The 22,213-nt window shown below is 38.0% G+C and overlaps 1 protein-coding gene across 2 annotated transcripts in view; it reads right to left on the bottom strand.

Annotated features, from left to right (window-relative positions):
- Positions 1–22,213, bottom strand: part of pitpnm3 (PITPNM family member 3) — a 110,125-nt gene that overhangs the window by 37,468 nt on the left and 50,444 nt on the right. The window contains exons 4-5 of one of the 2 annotated variants that reach the window (XM_067450590.1): positions 6,899–6,969; positions 6,590–6,810 (exon numbers count right to left, since the gene is read on the bottom strand). In XM_067450590.1, coding sequence (XP_067306691.1) covers positions 6,590–6,810; positions 6,899–6,969 — 292 coding nt within the window. The remainder of the gene's footprint in view (positions 1–6,589; positions 6,811–6,898; positions 6,970–22,213) is intronic. The other variant, XM_067450591.1, reaches the window with a different exon arrangement.

Genomic DNA, 22,213 nt, shown 5'->3' with positions numbered 1-22,213 from the left:
AAACATTTAGAAAAATGTCTTAATTTTTACTGAAAGTAAATGCTTTTCCAATGTGATTTGTGATGAGAAAAGAGAGAAGAGCAAGCTCTGCAAAAGGCGGATTCGAACCCGGGTTGATTGCGTTAAAACAATGATCCATTAGCCATATGCTTTATTGAGGCATTGTTAGGCAGAGCTAGCCAACTAGACACGCTATTTGCACTTGGTGTTAACAGACACTCTGTATCTTTTTTTTTTAAGAATATATACAAATATAATTAATGTCATAGTTTTTCAAGAGATTTAAAGCAGTTTTTGAAGAGTGCACACTCACACCAACATGGTTGAACAACAAATTTGTGACAATGCGGTTTCGGGAAACAGTTGAGACTAGCTATTTGATTTCTTCAATGATCCATCATACTATGTCAGACAAGCAGCGAGTTATTTAATTGTATGAGAAATGCACCCCTGGTTGAAGGAATGATTCAATGACTCACTATTGCCAGATTGAATCAGTATCTTTGAACGAATCAGTTTATCACTGACAGTAACCTGTTGGCAACTACTTATGCAACCATGTAAAAGCCAATCAAATCTCCACCACTAATGCGCAGACTGTTAAAAAAAATCATTTGAACAATATGTTGTAGAAATGTTGTATATCATATATAATTTATAACAAAAAACAAGTGAGGAGGAAATAATGCAAACTATGAAAGTGAAATGGCAGATTTTGATTTCATTATTGTCGGCCCTATTGTAAAATGTTTAAAGGGTAAGAGGAGTTGTTACAGGTTGTAATCGCAAAAACATGAGGAATACTGAGCAGAGTTGCACTATCAACACTCACAGGTGCAGTCCCAGAGAGACGAATCAGTGTGCACCTCCTCCTATCTGAGCTGTGACAGAGCCCCAAATTGTTTTACTCCAGGAATCACGTATTGAATTGTCTTGCACACCGTGCTTTGGTGAGAGAAAATCAATGCGGAAGCTTTTTTGCCCAGGTTTGCTAATTGGAAATACTGTGTGGAGGCGGCACAAAGCTCCATAACATTCTGCCCATCCTTTGCTTTTGTGTGCTTTTTTTCTCCACAAACACTAATGCATGTTTGAGTGTTTTCTGTGTATGAGAAGCTGCTTCATACACACACTTTAAAGCCGCATCTGCAAGCACACCTCATTAGGAGATGGAACTCATTACCACCCATGATGGCTTGGCAAGACTGCCACAGGTCTCAAAGACAATTCCCAAAGCTCTTAAACAGAGGAAATGAGAACATACATGCATGGCAGCTGTACTGACAGAAGATGTGTGTGCTATAAAAGGGGCTCAGGCAGTGAGCCGTTCACGTCTGGACTGTCTGTCAATGGGGAGAGGGCAGTGAGAGCAGTGAGCCTTGACTGACTGATTCTCACAAAAACACAAACACGCCAAGGTCATATTTTACCCTAATACCAATATAGATATATAATTGATTATATATATATATATATATATATATATATATATATATATATATATATATATATATATATATATATATATATATATATATATATATATATATATATATATATATATATATATATATATATATATATATATATATATATATATATATATATATATATATATATATATATATATATATATATATATATATATATATATATATACACACACACATACATATATAGGTTTTGTTTGATTCACCCCATTGTTTAGTTCTCACTGCTGCTGTCCAATGTCCAACAGGCTGCCAAGCCCCAGCAGAAGATAAAATCAGCCACACGTCTCTTCCTGGAGCAGGAAGCCTTCTGATGTTGTTTTGGCTGATCCTGGACTAAGTAACAGCATAAACTGCCCACCTAATACTTTCATTAACCATGTGTGAAGCAAAAAGGAAGTCGTGTCGATGAAAAGAAAACCCTATTGTATGATTCTGAAGCATGCACAAATGTGTGTTTATGTGTATTTTGTATCCATGGAGCACGATTATGACTTGCAACAATTACTCAGTCTCTCCCAGCAGGCTGATGTTCTTTATTATATCACTTTTACTAAATCCACTTTCTCAGTAGTGGACAAATGCAGACAGATCGGCATAAAACTGGTCATGGTTTCTGCATCTATTCCTTTGTCCTTTGCTCAGGTTGGGTAATATTCACTGCGTCTCCAGCCGCTCTGAGCACTGAACCATAAAATCATAGCAAAAGAGCAAATGCTGTTTGTATGTCACTCATGAACAGGGTTTATCATGTTAATCTCTGCGGTACCCCAGTGATTGACATTTTTTATAAGGCTGTGTGTGCGCCATGGGAGCGGGCAGAGATTGTGATCATGTGATCAAAGATCCTTTTCTGCTCTGTTTGTTCTTACTCTATGGAGCTCCTCCATTTTCACTGCTTCACCCAAGTGATGACAAAGACAGAACAAACTGTCACAAAAGGCCTAAAGCTATAGAAGAAATAACTCAGAAGGGCCCCGAGCCACTGAGCTCTTGAAGCGATGGATCTACTTTCACGGCTTAAAGGAACTCTGTTCATTTTAAAGGCCGATTCTCACAGAAAGCATTAGCGTTACATGCTTACTTAGGGCTGTCTTCTTACTTCTTACTTATCCCTTATAAATAAACAGCAGCAGAGGGCCTAAAAAAATTCATTATGTCTCGTCAAGCAAAAAAAATCATGCTAAGCCTAAGCTTTGTATCTTATCTGCACTCTTGTTCTACCGGCATGAGATAAAGAGATGCTGTGCAAAAGGCAATGCAATTAAAATGAATTATTATGAATTCTCCCTAACCTTGCAAATTTTCACAGAGAAAATCGACAAGAAAGATATAAAAATGTGTAATAAAAATACTGCATTCCCTTCTGGACTTTTAAGAGTGAAAATTAACAATTAATAAGCTCAGTGTCCATTATTAATTATTAATGTTCTTTATTAATAATGATAATAAAGAATGTTTCTTGAGCACCAAATCATGTGACAATGAAGCTGTTATTTTAAAGGTCCCGTTCTTCGCGTGTTTTCGAAGCTTTGAATATGTTTACAGTGTGCAAAATAACATGAGTTCATGTTTCGCGTGTAAAAAAAACAGTATTTTTCACACAATTTACTTATCTGTACAGCGCTGTTTTCTCTGTCCTAAAAACGGCCAGACGATTTCCTTGTTCTATGAAGTCCCTCCTTCAGAAATACGTAACGAGTTCTGATTGGGCCAGCGCTTCCCGTGTTGTGATTGGACAGCAGCTTAGCGCACTTTGCCCAGAAAGGTCCCGCCTCTTACCATAACGGGGAGATGCAAGCGTTGAATGTGCGCTCTTCTCCACGTGGGAGAGCAACAAGACCACGCCCCCTATTTTGCGTGTTCTTGTGGGCGGAGGGTTAGTCAACAAACGGTTCTAGTGACGTCATTCCTGAAGGAAGTGCAGGGGTGTAGTCCAAACCGGTCGTTCGCTGAAGGCTTTGAAAGGGAACTTCTGTTAAATAAAATATCTCACTTGGCATTGAACTTTGAGTTTTATAATTTTACAGGTATTATTTATGCTCCAACAGCAACATTTCACATTAACTAAAGTTTGAAAAATGGAATCGCGAAAAACGGGACCTTTAAATTGTAATTTGCAAAATGAATGTTTTCCAAAGGCCCTATTTTAACAATCTAAGCGCATGGTCTAAAGCGAATGGCGCAAATGCACTTAGCAGTTAGCACACCAGATGCATGGTCCAAAAGTGTTGTCCCTATTCTCTTAATGAGTAATGGGTGTGTTTTGGGCGTAACATGCAATAAACAAATCACTGTTTCATCTCCCATTTCCTTTAAAAGCCTGTTGCGCTCGTGGATTTGCTATTTACACAGTGAAATTTGCAAGCGGAAAAACTGCTTCTCTAGCGAGGAAACTAATCTAATCGTCCAATGACGCATGTGTGCTTGTCATTACTGCAATATGTAGGCTAATTCTGATACATCCAATAATATTCATTATGACATGTAGGCATTTTTATATTTATGCACACGATAAAAATCTTTTACATTTTAATCCTTTAATTTTAAATATTTAAAAATTACTTGTGGTGCCCCGTGTGTAATAAGCAGAGTGTATGTGGATGTGGACCCGCCTATATGCGCATGTTATGCGGGGTGTATGATAGGGCCCTAAACATTTGAGCCAAAGGGCTCTTACTTGAAATAACTCTGGCCAATTCACACTGTACCGACAAATGGTGACCAACAACAACAGACACTTTGTCTATTGTTGTTTTTGTTTTGTTTTTATCCGTCGGCATCTGATGACGTTTGTCAGCAATGTTTTCAACATGTTCAATCAGTGTTTGTCAGGTTGTGGAATGTTTCTGAAGTCTGTATTTGCAGACTGCATAAAAACGTATGAATTGAATGCAGACTTCCCACTCTAGTTGCCCACTGTCATATTCATGTCAATTTCACTGTGCACAAACTAACCAGATTACTGAGTGCCCTGTTGGTTACAGTGTTTCATTTCTTTGTATTAATATTTAAAGGTGCCCTAGAATGATTTGAAACAATTTGTTAAATTGTTCTCTGATATTTACATAGAGGGTATGTGGCTTATTTAAAGGAAAAAATTGTCCAGATACAGTGTCACAGGTCCATTTACAACCCTATAAATTGTCCCCAGGATGTAATGCTCTGTTTTTGCCTTTTTTGGAAGAGTCATGAATATTAATGTTGAGTTCTGCTCTGATTGGCTTATTTCAGCAGCTCACAAGTTCAGCTGTTCAGCTCGTGAGTCCTGACCGTCCTGACAGAAAACAGACCGACTAAATGAAACTTTAAGCAAAACATCTCAAATGGAGATTGATAAAATGCAGCTTACTTGTTTATTGGTGTTTTCAGATCATCCGCGCGCAAGAAAGAGCTCACATTCATGCAGTTGCCAGATTTCAGTAATTAAATCCCCCAAACAGAGCTTTTCTGTGAAAAGAAACCCGTGTACACTCCGATTTTTACCTAAACATCTCCAATCTGTCAACCATATGCACGCGAACTCAGTCTCTCGCGTGCCGGTTAACTGAAAACACCAATAAACAAGTAAGCTGCATTTTATCAATCTCCATTTGAGATGTTCTGCTTAAAGTGTGTCATTCAGACTACATTTTAGGATTGTCTTTTTTCATCAACGATATTGCATGTTTATATAACGTTAGTCACAAATGTACGCTAACGTTACACAGTGGCTGTGATGTAGCCTAATCTTAAATACAAATAGGCAAAAACATCATAGGAAACACCATACTTCAGTTCTCAACTTATATTTTCACAAAATGAATAGCCTTGTCAAATGATTATCGTTTTAAATTATATGGTGGAAAAGGTGACGTTTGCTAGAAGGATCGAGTGAACGATCTAAGCAAAGTATATACGGTTATTTTGTAATACAAAATAATATTACCCTTTGTCATTAGACACACTGTATTGTACTTGGTGTTTCCTATTGTTAACGTTACTGTACTAGCATCTTGCGTTATCTAGACAATGCTGTCTCTCTAAGAAACTTTCAATTTAATCAGAAATTGTTTTAACAGTCAATAAGTGGAAAAATCGCTATTACTGCTTGCAGGAATATATTTGCCACTTTCTTCAGTTTAAGACGCTGAGCAAAGCTTGCTTGAAATGGGCCGAACAAACGAACAATCTTGAATTAAATTGTTGTGGTGTCGGATTATAAACATCAACCATGACTGTTGACATTTTTTATCTGTGGGAAGGGTAGAAAAGTCCTCATAACAGCCTGGAACATGAAGTGTGTCCATGCGAGCAGCTTGTTTTGATAATTCTCTCCATTTCCGCCTGACAATGAACATGTTTGGACATGGTATTTTTTTACAGTCTATGGTTTGGACAGATGCAAATGTTGGGGGCGTGCATATAAATGATCCCCAACACTTGCGTCACTGTTGGGTTTATGTTGAGAAGCACTTTTTTTCCGTGGAGTTTTGGATTCATAAGAGTTTACATAAGAAGTAGGAGGCAAAGATGTTTGAGACTCACAGTATGTGATGTCCATGTACTGAACTCTTATAATTTCACTATGGCAAGGTTCATTCATTTTTTCATTCTAGGGCACCTTTAAAAAAAAATACTGAAATAGGTATACTGGCCGTCAACTACCCTGCTCTCTACAATATCAGCATTGGCGCCGGCCGTCAAAAACCAATATTGTATTAACACTGGCTCAAATATTCTTGAATCAAACTTGAGTTGCTCAGCGAGTTCACAAAAACAACTGTCAAGAACAACTGCAACTGAATCTGTTAGCATGTCCACATAAAATGAGTTCATGCATTCAGCCAGTTTCACCTAAGGGTGTTCCCATGACGTCAGCACAAAACTTCTATGCATGTGGCATCTCATTTCATAGTGTATTTGCACAATGGAGCAAAACACTCCATGCCAGAAAATGCAGTCAGTCCACTCCAACCAGTTACAAAACAGTACGGTTGAAAGGAAACAGTGATGATAGCATCAAAGAAGGATTTTTACTTCAAATATTACCATGGCACATTTCCAAAAAACAAACAAAACATGGTCATTAAAAGTTGCTTTCTGTAATATCTACTTACTTTGACACAAGACAGAAGGCCTCTGCGCATACGGCTGGGCACGGCACCAACTTGATGACGACATGCTGGGCTGCAGCTTGGAAATGAGCTTGAGATACTTTCTCCAGCACTGAGGATAGTGTGTTTACATCTGCGGCCTTTGCTCCTGGCTCTCCGCCCGCAGGGTCTAGTATGTTCCCCCCGTGAACCACCAGCACCAGCACATGTGTTTGACATTTCTTCTGGAGGACAAGGGACACGGAAAAGTCACAGCACAATTGTATAGAAAAGCGGCAGTAGAATGTCAAATACTCAAAAAAATAATCTTACCTCAGCTTCCTCTAGACCATCAATGCTAGTCTGAGGGACACATTTTGGCCTCCTTACATGGTACAGGCTCTCTGAGCCCATTAAGGAAAGAGCATGAGATGGATAGATGGGGATACATAGAAAAAAAAGAGAAAAAGGGTGATTATAGCCACTTTGCACAGATGCACAGCAAACAAAACAATGATTATCGATCCTTCAAAGCACACTTATTAATGCTTTTTTTTTAAAACCCATTTTACCTTCAATTTATTTTCTTCATAGTCTGACAGAAAATGCAGTGTCATCATCCAAACATCATACTGGTACCATCATATTTCAAAACAGGTCAATAAGAAACAGACCAGAAACAGATAAGTATCAGGCAACTCTTTCATTTTGATGTCAGCCGGTGTCACAAATTACACATAAGAGGAACTGAACAGGATTAACGCAATGTTTTTTGGTGTCTCCGAATCTCCAAATAAGACTGCTGGCCTTTAGCCAAAGTCATTATACCTTACCTTCACCATTGCATGCTCTATTTTTTTTCCATTTGTAGCTTCCCGCTCCGTTCTGCCATCTCATTCTCACACTCATGATCTAGCGCTCCTGATCTGGCTGGCCTCCAGTCATTCTGACAGCATGGAGCTTGCGCCCATGCCTTCTCCGTATATTCCAATTATATTCTATTCTATCTAGACTTCAAGGAATTCAAGACCCTTTACATTATAAATACAGCATTTCCTACATGCCTTCTAAAACCAATTGGATATTTGACAATGGCAAACTAATGAATAATGAATGATTGCTGGTGGTTTTCTTTTCTTTTCCCATATTATTCAGTGCTGGAATTTACACTATTATTAGTGTAAATTCCAGTTGTTTTTTCAATGATCTAACCTGCAACAGTTATTGAAGTCCAATCCCATTATTCTGTAATGAGAAAATATCATCTGAAAAAAAAAAGCCAGTTAAGAGTTTATACAAACAAAAACCGGATTGATTCATAATCCATCCTTTCGCAGACAAATGTGGGAAACCGCACGTATTTTGACCACCAAGATGATGTCATGACAACCCCGAGCTGCTATGAAATCAAACCGACGATAAACCAGACTACTTCTCTTAATGGCATTTCCATTCACTTTTAAATCACTAGGTCTCCAAGGAGCAATTGTGTTCATTGAAAAGCTGTACCCAACTGCAGAACACCCTTCCAATAGTGAGAGCCTGGGCTTAACCCAGCTGCAGGCTTTCATTCTCATCCGCGCCATAAGGAAAACAGCCGGGGTACAGAGATGAGTTCTCTCCTGTGTTTAACACTGTATACTGCCAATAAGCCGCAGCAATTTTCAGGCTAAGTGACACTTTCTTACCATAGCCTATCTGACTACATCCCCAGATGCATGTAAGACAAACAGATTCAGCTCAAATAATGAGCCATATGGATCATTAGAGAAACTGTGTAGATAGAATGATAAGACAGACAGACAGACAGACAGACAGACAGACAGACAGACAGATGGCTAGATACAGACAGACGGATGGACAGTGAGGTTTGTGTGTTAATGAAATTCCACAGCAGGACCTTAATGTTCGGCCAGAGCGGCAGAGCGGGAAACGCTGAGAACTCCCACAGTTTAGTTTCAATTGGGCTCAAAAGGTGAGAAACTGATAGCGAAGAGATGGGGAGAAAAGGAGAGCAAGCAATAAGGACAAGACAACGAAATGACAAGGTGGGTGCAGATCAAAATGAGAGACCGGAGTATTGATTCAGCTCACAGCCTCTGCTCCAGTATGCCACTTGTCCATAAATGCAATGGGGACATTTTGTTCTTATTCACTCTGCTCTGGAGTTGCCTGTGTCTCTCTTGCTTTAGCTCATGTCCTCTATTTCCCACAGCAGCCTAGTCACCCAGCACTACCCCTGCAGATTTATAGCATCCTGTAGAGAAACACAGTATCAGCAGACAGGGAAAGAGACAGAGCAATTACAGAGAGCTACGGACAGAGAGGGCATGTGAAAAATGTGATAGAGAAAGGAAGAAAAAAAGATAAAGGAAGAAAATCTGACCAGGGTGTATTGTGTATTGACTGAGTCCATTCCTCCTTTTGATTCCACAATCATATAGTTTAACAAAACGGCTCTCTGCCAGGCAAACCTGAGCCAGCATAACACTACAGTAAGGACATCCTCACTATAAAATTTTAATTTGTCTTTTTTGCAAGCAGCAATATTAAAGGAAGAGTGTGTAAGATTGTGGCCAAAACTGGTACTGCAGGTGTATCCCCTCTCCCCCTCCCCCCTGACTCGAGGTTGCCAGATTGGCTTCAGGATCCAACGGAAGGTTTGTAGCTGCAGCTGTAGTAAGAGCAGAGCTAGCAACCCGGATGCCCAAACACTACTGACTTCATGATTGGTCGATAGGTGGAGGGTGGAGCTTCAGGCCAAAACACAACATGTCAACGTCAACATCAGTTGAGGGCTGCAACAACAACTTTTAAATGACAGTACCCTGGCTGGACTACTGCTGTCAGTGATATAAGTATTTGAATTTAACATGATTTCTTAATGTCTACACTGTATAAAATTATTTAGAAAAAAAGTTACCTGGTTGCCTTAAAATTTTGAGTTTATTGAAATAAAATTTTTGAGTTAATACAATGAACTTTTTTTGAGATTCGACAATATATTAAAATATAATTCAAAGATTTTGTAATCATATTGGGTAATTGTGTGTGTTTTTATTTCTGATGATGCAGTAAAACATGCCAAATTGTGCTATTTTCATGATTTATCAATTTTTTTATGTGGTTCAGATACAATAATATTTTGAGATTCTATTTATTAAACTAATTTCCTTCATTGTATCAACTCAAAAAAATTTATTTCAATAAACTCAAAATTTTAAGGCAACCAGGTTACTTAGTTTTTTAAGTTAAACCAACAATTTCTTTTTACAGTGTAGTGACGTATCAGAGCCATTATATGATTAATTGAAATACATTTCTTACAGTTCCTTTAAAATGCACATGTGCAAGATTGAAAATAAATGATATTGAAATAGCATTATATTTTGATTAGTTAGTGAAAAGAATATTAAAATAAATAAAGGGGTCTGGATGATGCTAAAACAATTTGGATGGAAAAATTTGTATAGGAAAATAATGCCACTGTTATCTTGTGTTCACCAACGAGAACATTTTTCAATGAGGTAATTTTCTCAAGCTGAATAATAGTAGAACAGAATTTCTTCTCATTGGATCAAAACGCACAATAGCTAAGTCAAACATTTCATCCGTTACAATAAATAAAAGCTCTGTTCCTCTCTCTAATCCGGTTAAAAGTTTGGGTGTCATCCTTGACAGTACCCTGTCTTTTGAAGCCCATATGAACAGTTACTTGTTCTGCGTTCCATCAAATTAGGAATATCAATCGTCTGCGTCCTGTTCTTTCAATCAAGAGTACTGCTACTCTTGTGCATGCTCAACATAACAAATTGACTATTGTAATGCCTTGTTTTATGGGCTTCGTTTTAAATCTCTTTATTTCTCTATAAAATCTCTATATAAACATATTACTCCTGTTTTACAAAATTTGCATTGGCTTCCAGGTAAGTTTTGCGTAAATTTCCAAATATTACTTTTAACTTATAAAGCACTATTTTGGCTCCTTCGTATCTTCTTGATATATACACACCTTCCCACACTCTAAGATCAGCTTCTGCACTTACACTTGTTCTTTCACGCTTTAGGACCCCTTCCATGGGGTCACATTTGTACATAATAATAATTTAATAATAATGATCAATTCTGAAAATGTTAGTATAAAAGTTTCCAAACACAAAGGACTTCTGCGGACTCACACTAGAAAAGAGCAGAAACTAAGATAATGATAAAGTCTGATAAACTGATGGATGGCAACAACTGCTAAGGTAGGATTGGTCTATAACGTTTTAAAACACGACTCTGTAAAGTATCAAGACAGAGAGACATAAAGAAAAGGGATCAAGAAGAGAGAGAATGACTGAGCAAAACGAGAACAGATTGATTGAGATATTGAGATTGAAAGAGATAGAAAGAGGGCTGTTCAGAATGCAGATATGCATTTATAGAGGAGATAAACATGAAGTGTTGCCAAAAATATCTCTTAGGTTGACAGCGGCCGCAGGCTGCCTTTTAACTCAGTGATCGGATGAGCTCTCGCAGAGACTCAACAGAGAAGTGAAGAGTAAAACTCAACTGAAGAAAGCTGGAGATGATATCAAAGAAATGTTGCTCAGATCATATAGAGAACCAGAACTGCAAAAACAGATTTTAAAAATTGTATTGTAAATTTATACTTTATTTAATTCAGTTTTGTTTTTCAGTTATTTAAGTGAAGTTAATAAACGTAATTTCGGGAGGAGTACGCCCATCTAATCTTTCAATTAATACCAAGGTATAAAACCAGCAGCTTACCTCTTCCCCTTTTTGGTTCCTGGAGCATCCCTCCTCCTCCCCTGCTCCTCCTTTTGTACACCACATTGGTGGTGGTTGAGGAGAGATCCCTGACATGAGTGTAAAGCGCTTTGGGTGTACAGTAGTACATATGAAAGCGCTATATAAATGACTCATTCATTCATTCATTCATTATTTTATTCATTCAATTTGCCTGTTATAGGGGGGCAATCGGAGCTCGGGTAGAATATCCTCTCCGAGCCCCTCTATAGCAGACAGCAAGCCAAATCTGTTTACCACTTTCACTAAGATTATATGGGCACACAAACTCGTGAAATGCCCTTTGCATGCTTTCATTGTATCTTCTTCGAAAGAACTTCGAAAAACACTCAGAACATTTATAAATACACATCCCAAATCAGCAATGTATGGCATTCTGGGCGGTATTGAAGGGGCCATATGATGCGTTTTCATGTTTTCCTTTTCCTTTAGTGTGTTATAGCTGTTTGTGTATGTATAAGATCTGCAAAGTAACAAAGCTCAAATTCTCCTACAAATTCACCTTGCTAAAACATCTCAATTGAATTCTCCTTTGCTGACCTGTCATTAGGTGGAAATATTTGCATAATGCCACCCAAATACATATGCAAAGAAATAAGCCGTGGCTTCAGGTATCGTAGCAGTGTTGTCGGCGCCATGTTGTGGATGTGCTGTTTCTCAATGCGAAAGCAAAAGTAGCACTTTATTTATCCTTCCAAAAATGGATGCAATTAGGAATCAGTGGTTAAGATTTATTTACAACACTCTCAAAACAGTACAAAACAAATATTTTCCTCATTTCGTTCAATTATTTGCTATTGACTGTGTGCAGTGTAGAGTAAATGCATAGTATTTGTCGTTCTTACGATTAAAAGTGATTAAAAAATGGATTTATGTTTACAAACATGTATCTTCTGTTTTCCGCTTATAACTTGTGGTGAAATGACAAAAAAATGCACTACGTGTTCTGTTTCACACTGGTCTCTCAATCAGAGCTTTCATCTTACCACTGTGAAATGTTCTTCTGAAGTCACGGTTTCGAACGATCGGCTAGATCATCTGGATTTTCAGAATCCGACTCGGGCTGGAACTGATATAGTAAAACTGATGACATAATTAAGTGTCTTTATAATTGCTTTGGAAGCTGACGCTTGTTATTATGGTAAGGGCGATACAATTTCAGACACCCGCTTGAGCTGTTTGGCCAATCTCAAAGTACTGAGTCAACTCGCCAATCAGAGTACACTACGTTTTTCGGAATGAGGGGCTTTATAGAAATTTTGAAAGATGAGGCATAGAGGAGCTACAATAATGTACCGTATGTGAAAAATAATATATAACAATATTCTATGAAACCCAATACACAAAATAATGATCTTTGAAAATAGCATCATATGACCCCTTCAAATGCTTTGCTTCTGCATGGTGTGATGTTTACTCAAAGACTGATGCTTCACAGTGAGATACATCACAATGATTTTGGTGCCACTGCCACATGTGAAAAGTGCGATTTCAGGAAGAGCAGAGTGGACATTTCTGACCATCTGCTAGACAGGGAACACACCTGGCTGTACCAAATCCCAGATGCAGAATGTTAAAAATAACAGATTCCAGCTTCTCGTCAAATTTGCAATGGAAATACATTTAACAATCTTCCCCCAGCACTCTCAGATAAGAAAATATGAAGGAAAACATACAAACATACGCGCATACAGCTATATACTGTCACAAATTCACAGTGAAAAGCACATAAGCTGAATTCTACCCAAATACAAGTCTGTGTATGTGAGCATGTGATTGAAAACACTCCAGCGGAGCGTCTGTACCCTCTGCTGTGTGTATGTTGGCATGCTGTCACTGTGTGTAGACAAGTCTGGGCACCCTCGTTGCACAACTGACGAGTCCAGGTCTAACACCTGTCCACCAACACCATTCTAGACACATCAACCTGGGAGGACACATCATCACAACAGGTGTGTAGTGTTACCACTGAACAAGACCATTTATTCTGACTAGATGCATCAACAGCATTCATCATCCATTGTAGGATAGAAATGTGTCAGCCACTATAGATTCGGCTGTAACATTAGTACTGAGGTATATCTTCACAGTGTGATTGAAAAATATGTCAAAACTATTCTACTCTGCACTTTAAAGTATAAACAATTTTGTTGATTATAATGGGATTAAAGCAGTTTTACCAGCTATTATCCAGTGTAAGGATGGTACTGTAGGTTTTTAACTTAAAATTAAATTAAAAAGAACATTAATAGATTTTAGTCGTTTTTTAAATAGATTTTTTTGTGCAACTGTAGGGTTTTAAAATAAAATAATTACTGTAATTTTTTAACCAAAAACTAAATTAATTAATTAATTTAGTAAAAACATGAAAATATGATTTTGTTCAGCACTTTTTTGTTGTTGGCTGAAGCCCTATTCGGATGGGATTCGTTTTACAAGTAGATGGAGTAGTGTAATTTTACCACAGGACTTAATATGTAATATTAATATTCTGTGCATTTGCACAGGTTAAAAACCCAGTAAAACAAGCAGAAGTGGGGGAGGTAACTCAATTTATACACCGCCATCACCTTCATCATGTGCATATTAATTTGCGTCCTGATATCACATACGCAAACACATAATCTATATATATGATTAGATAATAGATTATTAGATTATCTAAATTTTAAAAAACAGCATCTTTTAAACAGGGATCGACTGAATATTTACGTACATATTCACAGCAGGTCTAATCGCACTGGATTAGTATTATTTGAGGTAATTTTTCCAGACTTTTTTCCAGAAAGTAAAAGTCGCCGTAATCTTTACTGACATAGTCCATAATGATTAGTAATGATTACTAAGATGGCACATTTGACGGGGCCTCATATCACTGGGAAGCTCGGTTAATAATTATTTTACCCCACCGTTTCATGCTTAACTAATCCAAATAGGGTTTTAATATAATAAATATTCCACATATGGTATAATATGTCACCACATGGAATTCTGGATAAAGAGGAAACTTTAGACATCCTTGATAAACGTATGGAAATGTTGTACTGATGACAAAGGCAATTGAGCCGCAACATATCGCAGGCATGACTAACATGAGGGAGGGCCATCATTTGTTCTATTCATCTTGCACGATGTAAGGTTGCACTCGTACCAGAATAAGACACTTTTTGCTTAGACTTAGTGTTTGGCAAGCGTTAATGTTGGACACCAAACACATCATTTTCTGAACAGTAGAATCTGTCACAGTCAGGAATCAGTGTCCTTCAGTGCTGGCAGATACATGCGAGTCAATATAGCAATCGTGAGCTTAGCCCTCCTCCTGTGCCAGTATGCTCCATCATCACCTTTCATTATGGTTCTTTTCCTCCCTTCTCTCTCATTCTTTCTCTCTGCGAAGTCATCCTATTGTTTCTAGCTTTGTGTCTTCAGTTTTCCCTGCTTGGGGCATTCTATGGTTAAATGGACAAAAGAAAAGGAAAGAAAAAGTAATTAAATGGGAATTAGCATGTGAGGGAGATATTGCCTACAAGAGGCATATGTTTAAAAACGACTTGGCAGAGGCTCATGTGGGGAAGAATACAGATGAGGCGTGTTCGAGTGTCTGGCTGCGGTGAGGCAAGGAGGGGCAGAGTCTGCGAGCAACCAGAAGCGACGTGAGCCTGTCAGATAAGCTGAGTAGATAACGTGTGTTTCGATCAGCCAACAGTGGCTGGGGCTCTTATTTTCTGCATTAATTCGTCATCTTTTTAAATGTGAGGTTGAGGTCTAATCAGAACCTGCACTGCACAGAGTTTGCTTTTGTCACAATGCTGCCAACTAGTTGATTAACACTTGAAAACTTGAGTAAAATAGTAAGGTGGTTTTTAAATGTTTTACATACCACAGCTTTAACTAAAACTAAAACCATAAAAAAAATGTATTTCATTTTACAGTGCATCCGAAAAGTATTTACAGTACTTAACTTTTTCAACATTGTTATGTTACAGCCTTATTCCAAAATAGATTTAATTCCTAATTTTTCCTCAAAATTCTACAAACAATACCCCATAATGACATTGTGAAAGAAGTTTATTTGAAATCTTTGCAAATGTACAAAAAAAAAAACGAAAAGCTTTACATGTACATAAGTATTGACAGCCTTAGCTCAATACTTTGTTGAAGCAGCTTTGACACCAATTACAGCCTCAAGTATTTTTAAGTGTGATGCTACAAGCTTGGCACACCCTATTCCTAGTTTTGGGCAGTTTCTCCCATTCTTCTTTGCAGGACCTCTCAAGCTCCATCAGGTTGAATGGGGAGCGTTGGTGTACAGCCATTTTCAGATCTCTCCAGAGATGTTCAATCGGTTTCAAGTCTAGCTGATGGCTGGGCAATTCAAGGTCAAGAACATTCACAGAGTTGTCCCGTAGCCACTCCTTTGTAATCTTAGCTGTGTGCTTAGAGTCGTTGTCCTGTTGTGAGATGAACCTTCGCCCCAGTCTGAGGTCAAGAGAGCACTGGAGCAGGTTTTCATCAAGGATGTCTCTGTACATTGCTACATTCATCTTTTACTCGATCCTAACTAGTCTACCAGTCCTTTCTGGAGAAAAACATCCCCACAGCATGATGCTGCCACCACCATGCTTCACTGTAGGGATAGTTTTGGCCAGGTTATGAGCGGTCTCCTCCAGACATAATGCTTGCCATTCAGGCCAAAGAGTTCAATCTTTGTTTCATCAGACCAGTTAACTTAGTTTCTCATGGTCTGAGAGTTCTTCAGGTGCCTTTTGGCAAACTCCAGATGGGCTGTCATGTGCCTTTTACTGAGGAGTGGCTTTTGTCTGGCCTCTCTACCATACAGGCCTGATTGGTGAAGTGCTGTAGAGATGGTTGCTCTTCTGGAAGGTTCTCCTCTCTTCACAGAGAAATGCTGGCGCTCTGTCAGAGTGACCATCAGGTTCTTGGTCACCTCCATGACTAAGGCCCATCTCCCCCCGATCGCACAGCTTTAGGTCCTGGTGGTTCCAAATTTCCATTTTTAATTTGTATTTATTTTCATTGGGACCTAGCCTGACAAGCCAGACCCACATCAAGATGTTTGGTCTGGAAACTCACCATTGACAGGGCTCAATCCGAGGGGCGGGATAAACGGTTGTCTTTTAAACTCCCTCTGCACGCGATAGGATAGCGCTACAACCAACCAGAGCAACGAAGGTGAAGCAGAGCTCGTTGATAGCATAGACGGTTAATAGATTAAACATTCGCCGTATCCGGTCGGCAAAACTCGAACACATCTTCCCTTTTTAAGAATGACTTCAGTGCCATTCTTTGTTTTTTTCTCAGAAAAAAGCTTAACCCCAAGTCTTCCAGAGTCGCGGTCAAAGCTGATTCGAAAGACTGCCGCCGTTCGCCAGTTTCTGTGTTTACTAGAAGCACGCAAACGCAACTCGGCTGTCGTCATTATGTTAAGCCCACCGACTCTATACACGATGTGATTGGCCCAATCAGAGTTTGGCGTTTACAGCTCAGACGTGTATTGAGAGTTGCTAGACGACACTCGCGGGGAGATTAGATTTGCTGCCGTTAGGGTGCGTCTAGATTTCTAGGCTAATTGGGACCTTCAATGCTGCAGAATTTTTTTGTAATTTTCCCCAGATCTGTGCCTTGATACAAACCTATCACGGAGGTCTACAAAAAAATTCTTGGACTTCATTGCTTGATTTGTGCGCTGACATAAATTGTGGGACCTTATATAGACCAGTGTGTGCCTTCCCATATCATGTCCAGTTAACTGAATTCACCACAGGTCAGGTCATCATCTCAAGGATGATCAGTGGAAACAGGATGCACCTGAGCTCAATTTTGAGTGCCAATTTTGAGTGCCATGGCAAAGACGTGAATACTTACATACCCGTGATTTCTTTCATTTTTTATTTTTAATAAATTTTCAAAGATTTCAAACAAACCTCTTTCATGTTGTCATTACGGGGTATTCTTTGTAGAATTTTAAGGAAATAAATAAATTGTGCTTTGAATACTTTTCAGATGCACTGTACATGAAATTTTAAAAATGAATGTCAAATGAACGGGCACACAGGCAAACATGAAACTGAACACTAAATCAAAACAGAACATAACCATTACAAAACTCCCCCCTTCCGGAAGGTGCAACCTTATTCTAAAATGAGTCTAACCGGGAGGGAGGGAGGGCATTTGTGGAGTTGTGGCATGTAACGAGGACAGTGCTAGCAGATTAGGGGACCTCCAGCACGACACAGGAAATACATGAGCCAGGGTAGCACCAGTAGCTCGGGGGGCCAGGGAGATGCCAGTAAAGCCAAGTGTGCCGGAAGCCAGGGAGCCAGGAAGCCAGGAACTGGACTCTGGAGCAGGCTCATGGGCTAGAGCAGGCTTAACGGGCTGGAATAGATTCTTGAGCAACCTCATGGGCTGGTGTCATCATAATGGACGAAAGGGACCAGATCCAAATACCTCTGTTTGTGGGCAAAACACTCAGGAACAAAAATCAAACACTCAGGAACAGAAGTTATGAGTTAATTGACAAGATACACCTGAACAGAATACTAAATCAATCAGTAACCATGGTGACAAACAGTTAGGGAACGGAGGATGACAGAAACATCAATAACAAATTTTAAACAAACTCAAAACTTGACAACAAGTAAATAGGGTTGATAGGTAAAATTATAAAAATATAACACAATAATATCAAAATGCAATAGAAATAAATATGATGCAATAAAATGCTAAAATTAATCAACTAAAACATAATAAAAACTATATATATTGCATCATTGCTCAAGACAAACTTTGTTGCATCATGCCCACCACAGCAGTCTCTGACAGTAATCGGATATTGAGAAAAAAGAGGTTCTGGTATAAAAATGGAAGTTTTGCCTGGTTTGGCCCCTCCTACCATTTCCAAAGCATGACAGGACTGTGGCAGGACTATGGGAGAGTGATTTCGCCAAGAGAAGCTTTGAGTTGTTCAGAGGTGGTTTTGGGGTGAGTGGCAATATTTGCCAGGATTTACCAGCTTATGGGACCCCCCTCACACCTGTTACATATCTGTGTTTCTGTTGTGATGTTTTCCATGTATTTCCTGTTTTGAGTTATCACATTTTTCTTTGTTCTCAGTTTCCCGCCACTTGTCTGTTCCTATAGTTACCCTCGTTAGTCTAGTTCTGTTCAGCTGTGTTAGTCATCTGTGTCACCTGTTCCCCTCATTAGTCTAGTCATCAGTGTATGTATTTAGTTCCCTCATGTTCATTCCTTCCTTTTCCGGTCTAATGTTAAGTTTATGGTGTTACATGTTCTGTTCTGAGTCTTATTTGAATAAAGCCCATTTTGTTTGGAAGTCCTGGATCTCCTCATCTCTGCTGCATCCGACACCCATAACAACACCATTATTAGCCAACATTTTGGTTAAATTCCCCTATTGTTTTTATACTGCATAATAAGCCAGTGATTATCAAAGACTTTTGACTTCCAAAGCCCCCCATTGTCCACAACAATATTAAGCCCCAGTTGTTCATAATTTATGGGATAAAGATAAAGACTTAGAATAAGAAATAAACAGTTCCAACCCAATTAAATATATTCATTATAAAAGTTGTAATACTATTTTATTCATTTAGTTTTCTAGGTTTAGAATTCACACTTTTAATATGGCAATTCCTCCTATTTTCAGATTTTTGAAGACCATTGGTTTTTCAAATAAATTAAACAGTTATTAAAGGATGATTTAAGGGAGTTGTTTAAGGGAGATTTTTAGTTGTTTTGTCTTATTTTGATGCTGTTTTGTCTTATTTTAAATTATTTAAGATGGAAGTGAAGTATGAGGAAAATTTGGAAAGCCAGAGAGAGAGGAGGTGTCTGGTTTCTGTCTGGTGCTTCTCTTTGAGGCATCATCAGGTTGTTTCTATGGTCTCTTCATCCAAGCTCTGTTAACTGTCACATAAACACAATGCTCTCACCTAGCTAATACACATGTAATCAAGAATATTAGGCAATGCCACTGACTGGAAAGTAATGACTAGAAATAGTAAATGAGCACAAACAAAACCTCAGCCCAGAGCTGCCGCATGAGGATGTACCTGGTTCCCAAGACACAAGTTTATAGTCGGAGGAGAGAGTGTCACAAAAGTCTCCAAATCCCTAAACTGTCTGGTGTGGCTCCAGCTATCAGTCACGCATGTGATTTCTTAAATAATCAGGTCGTCAATTAGATTGTCAATCAGGTAGCCCTTAGGGAAGGAATACCAAATCCTCTACATCAGAGATTGATGAGAATTTTACCTGTGAGAAACTGCAATTAACTAAGGTGTCTGCTTTAAAAGTCCTAATGAGCCCCCATTAAACTGATTTATAGAATCATTATCATCTTGCTATGAAAAGTAAAAATGGTAGCATGGATAATGCATAAGTCAGATTTTAAAAAGTACCTACTGCTTTCATATCAAGGGAAGCAGATGGAATAAAAGCAATCCCTCAACCTCTAAGAGTTTAGAAGCCAGTCAAGTACAGCAGGAAACAAAGAGCTTGTTTGACTGATGACAAGCCAGACTGTATTAAGAAACAAAGAATAAAAGCTACAGGTACTTCTAAGAAAGAAAGAAAAAAGACACGTCTCTTGATTTTACTAGACTTGACATCAATGGACTTGATATAAAGGACAATCAAAATAGCTCTAGCTCACCTTTAATGCAGAGAAAGAATATTTAAAAGGAATGTCCATCATTCTAGTCAAAGATATTGAACGCTCTACTGAGACAACGACTTTGTATGCCAAACAAATTATGCTCCACATAGGAGACTGACACAATTGATTTCACTAAAATTTGACATTAGGATGTTGCATGTAAGCATTCTAAAGCATTATGCATAGCATTTATAGATAATACAATTCTAAAATAAATAATAGTAAACTATAATTTAATAAAAAATCTAATTGAATTACATTATACCGTAATTAAAATAAAGTATACATGAATGAAATACAAGTTTACTTCTTAGGCCTCTTTTCATTGTGCTCGTTGTAATAAATGCATTCTGGAATCGTCATCTCCGTGAAGATTAATTGTGATGCTGGCTAAGAATGTGACAATTTTAATGAATAGAGCACGCATCTATGATGCCTCAAATTGCCTACATAGAAAGGTTAGCCAAATGTCAAATGCTCTGACAGGTAATTGTAATAGTTGAAGGATGGACACACAGGATGTCAATATTGGGCAGGAACATACTGCTGTCACTCAAGTTTTTTTCAGTACTGTACACAAATCACTCAAGAAACCCGCTACATTACTCCACGACAGGATCAGACAGCATCCAGACGGAATTGCTGAAATCAAGCTGGCTGGAACCTGGACAGGGAGGACCCCTGTTAGCAGCATCTGAAAGTAGATTCAGCGCTGTTTTCTAATTAACATCAGTCTTTAGCACACCAGGTAGAAATCCCCCTATTTGACAGGCTAATTCATCTGAAACCTTGATCGCCCACATTCTTCACTGTACCTTCAACACGTAATCCTGTCAATAAAATATCTCAACTGTAATGGACTATGGGGAAATAACTATTCATATAATTAATGCTAAGTTTAGAAACAGAAAATTCCCACATAAAGAAGAGGTTCGAGGTATTAGGGCTGAGAGTGATATAATGTCAATATTTTTCATTCTTATGATGAATCATCTATCATCTGAATCTATCTATCTACACACACACACACACACACACACACACACACACACACACACACACACACACACACACACACACACACACACACACACACACACACACACACACACACACACACACACACACACACACGCACGCACACATATACTGTTCAAAAGATTGTGGCCAGTAAGGGTTTTTTATTTTTTATAGAAATTAGTACTTCTATTCAGCAATAATTTATTAATTTAATTTTTAAATATAATGTAAATATATTGCTAATGCTATTCATCAAAGAATCCTGAGAAACAAAAAAACAAAACAGCATTGCTATTTTAACTTGTGCTGATAAGAAATGCTGAGCACCTAATCATTTATATTATGAAGTATTATGAATTTTATATTAAATATATTATTTAAATTACTGCAAAATATTTGATTAATAAAAAGTATTAATGAAAAAAGAGTGAACCAGACTCAATCAAACAGTCATTGTAGCCAAAAACGAAATATTTGTATGATTTCACCCTATATTTTACTAAAATCTCAATATTTATATTACCTAAATATATTTGTATTATTTCCCCACATATATTTTGACAAAAACATTTATAATGAATGAAAAATCCACAAAGAGATTTAATGGTGCATTTGAGTTCTCAAGTGACAAAACAAGTACAAGTTGCAAAACTAGTCTAATGGCATGATCTTTTAGAAACTTAATGGCCAAATAAAACATTTAACAATGTTGCTTAAATTTGTACTGCCAACTAAAAAGTCCAAAATATAGCCTAGTGAATATTCAAAATTTCACCCATTCAACACAGTCCTCAAGCAGCCCACATTTAGATAATATACAAGAATCAAAGAACACTTCAATAAAGCAATATTCAATAGAGCATTAACAAAATTGTTCTAATATCCTGTAGGCATGAACTTGCATGTTCAATTAATATTCCATTTTTAGGCATAATGAGAGCATTTATTTTGGACTGAGTCAAAGTATTAATCACAGCACTGGTCTTGAGAGGAGCATTTACGAACGACGAGCAATTTCACTAAAGGGACCGCCTAAAGCTAAAATCTCTTTCATCTCGCAGGAAGAAGCATTCTGTTGCAAGACACTTGAAAACTAAGCTGATAGGGGCCTGGTG

Source organism: Pseudorasbora parva, chromosome 8, assembly GCF_024679245.1.
Source record: "Pseudorasbora parva isolate DD20220531a chromosome 8, ASM2467924v1, whole genome shotgun sequence".
NCBI lineage: Eukaryota > Metazoa > Chordata > Actinopteri > Cypriniformes > Gobionidae > Pseudorasbora > Pseudorasbora parva.
The sequence above is the reverse complement of the archived record's forward strand: the minus strand, read 5'-3'. Positions and strand labels throughout refer to the sequence as shown.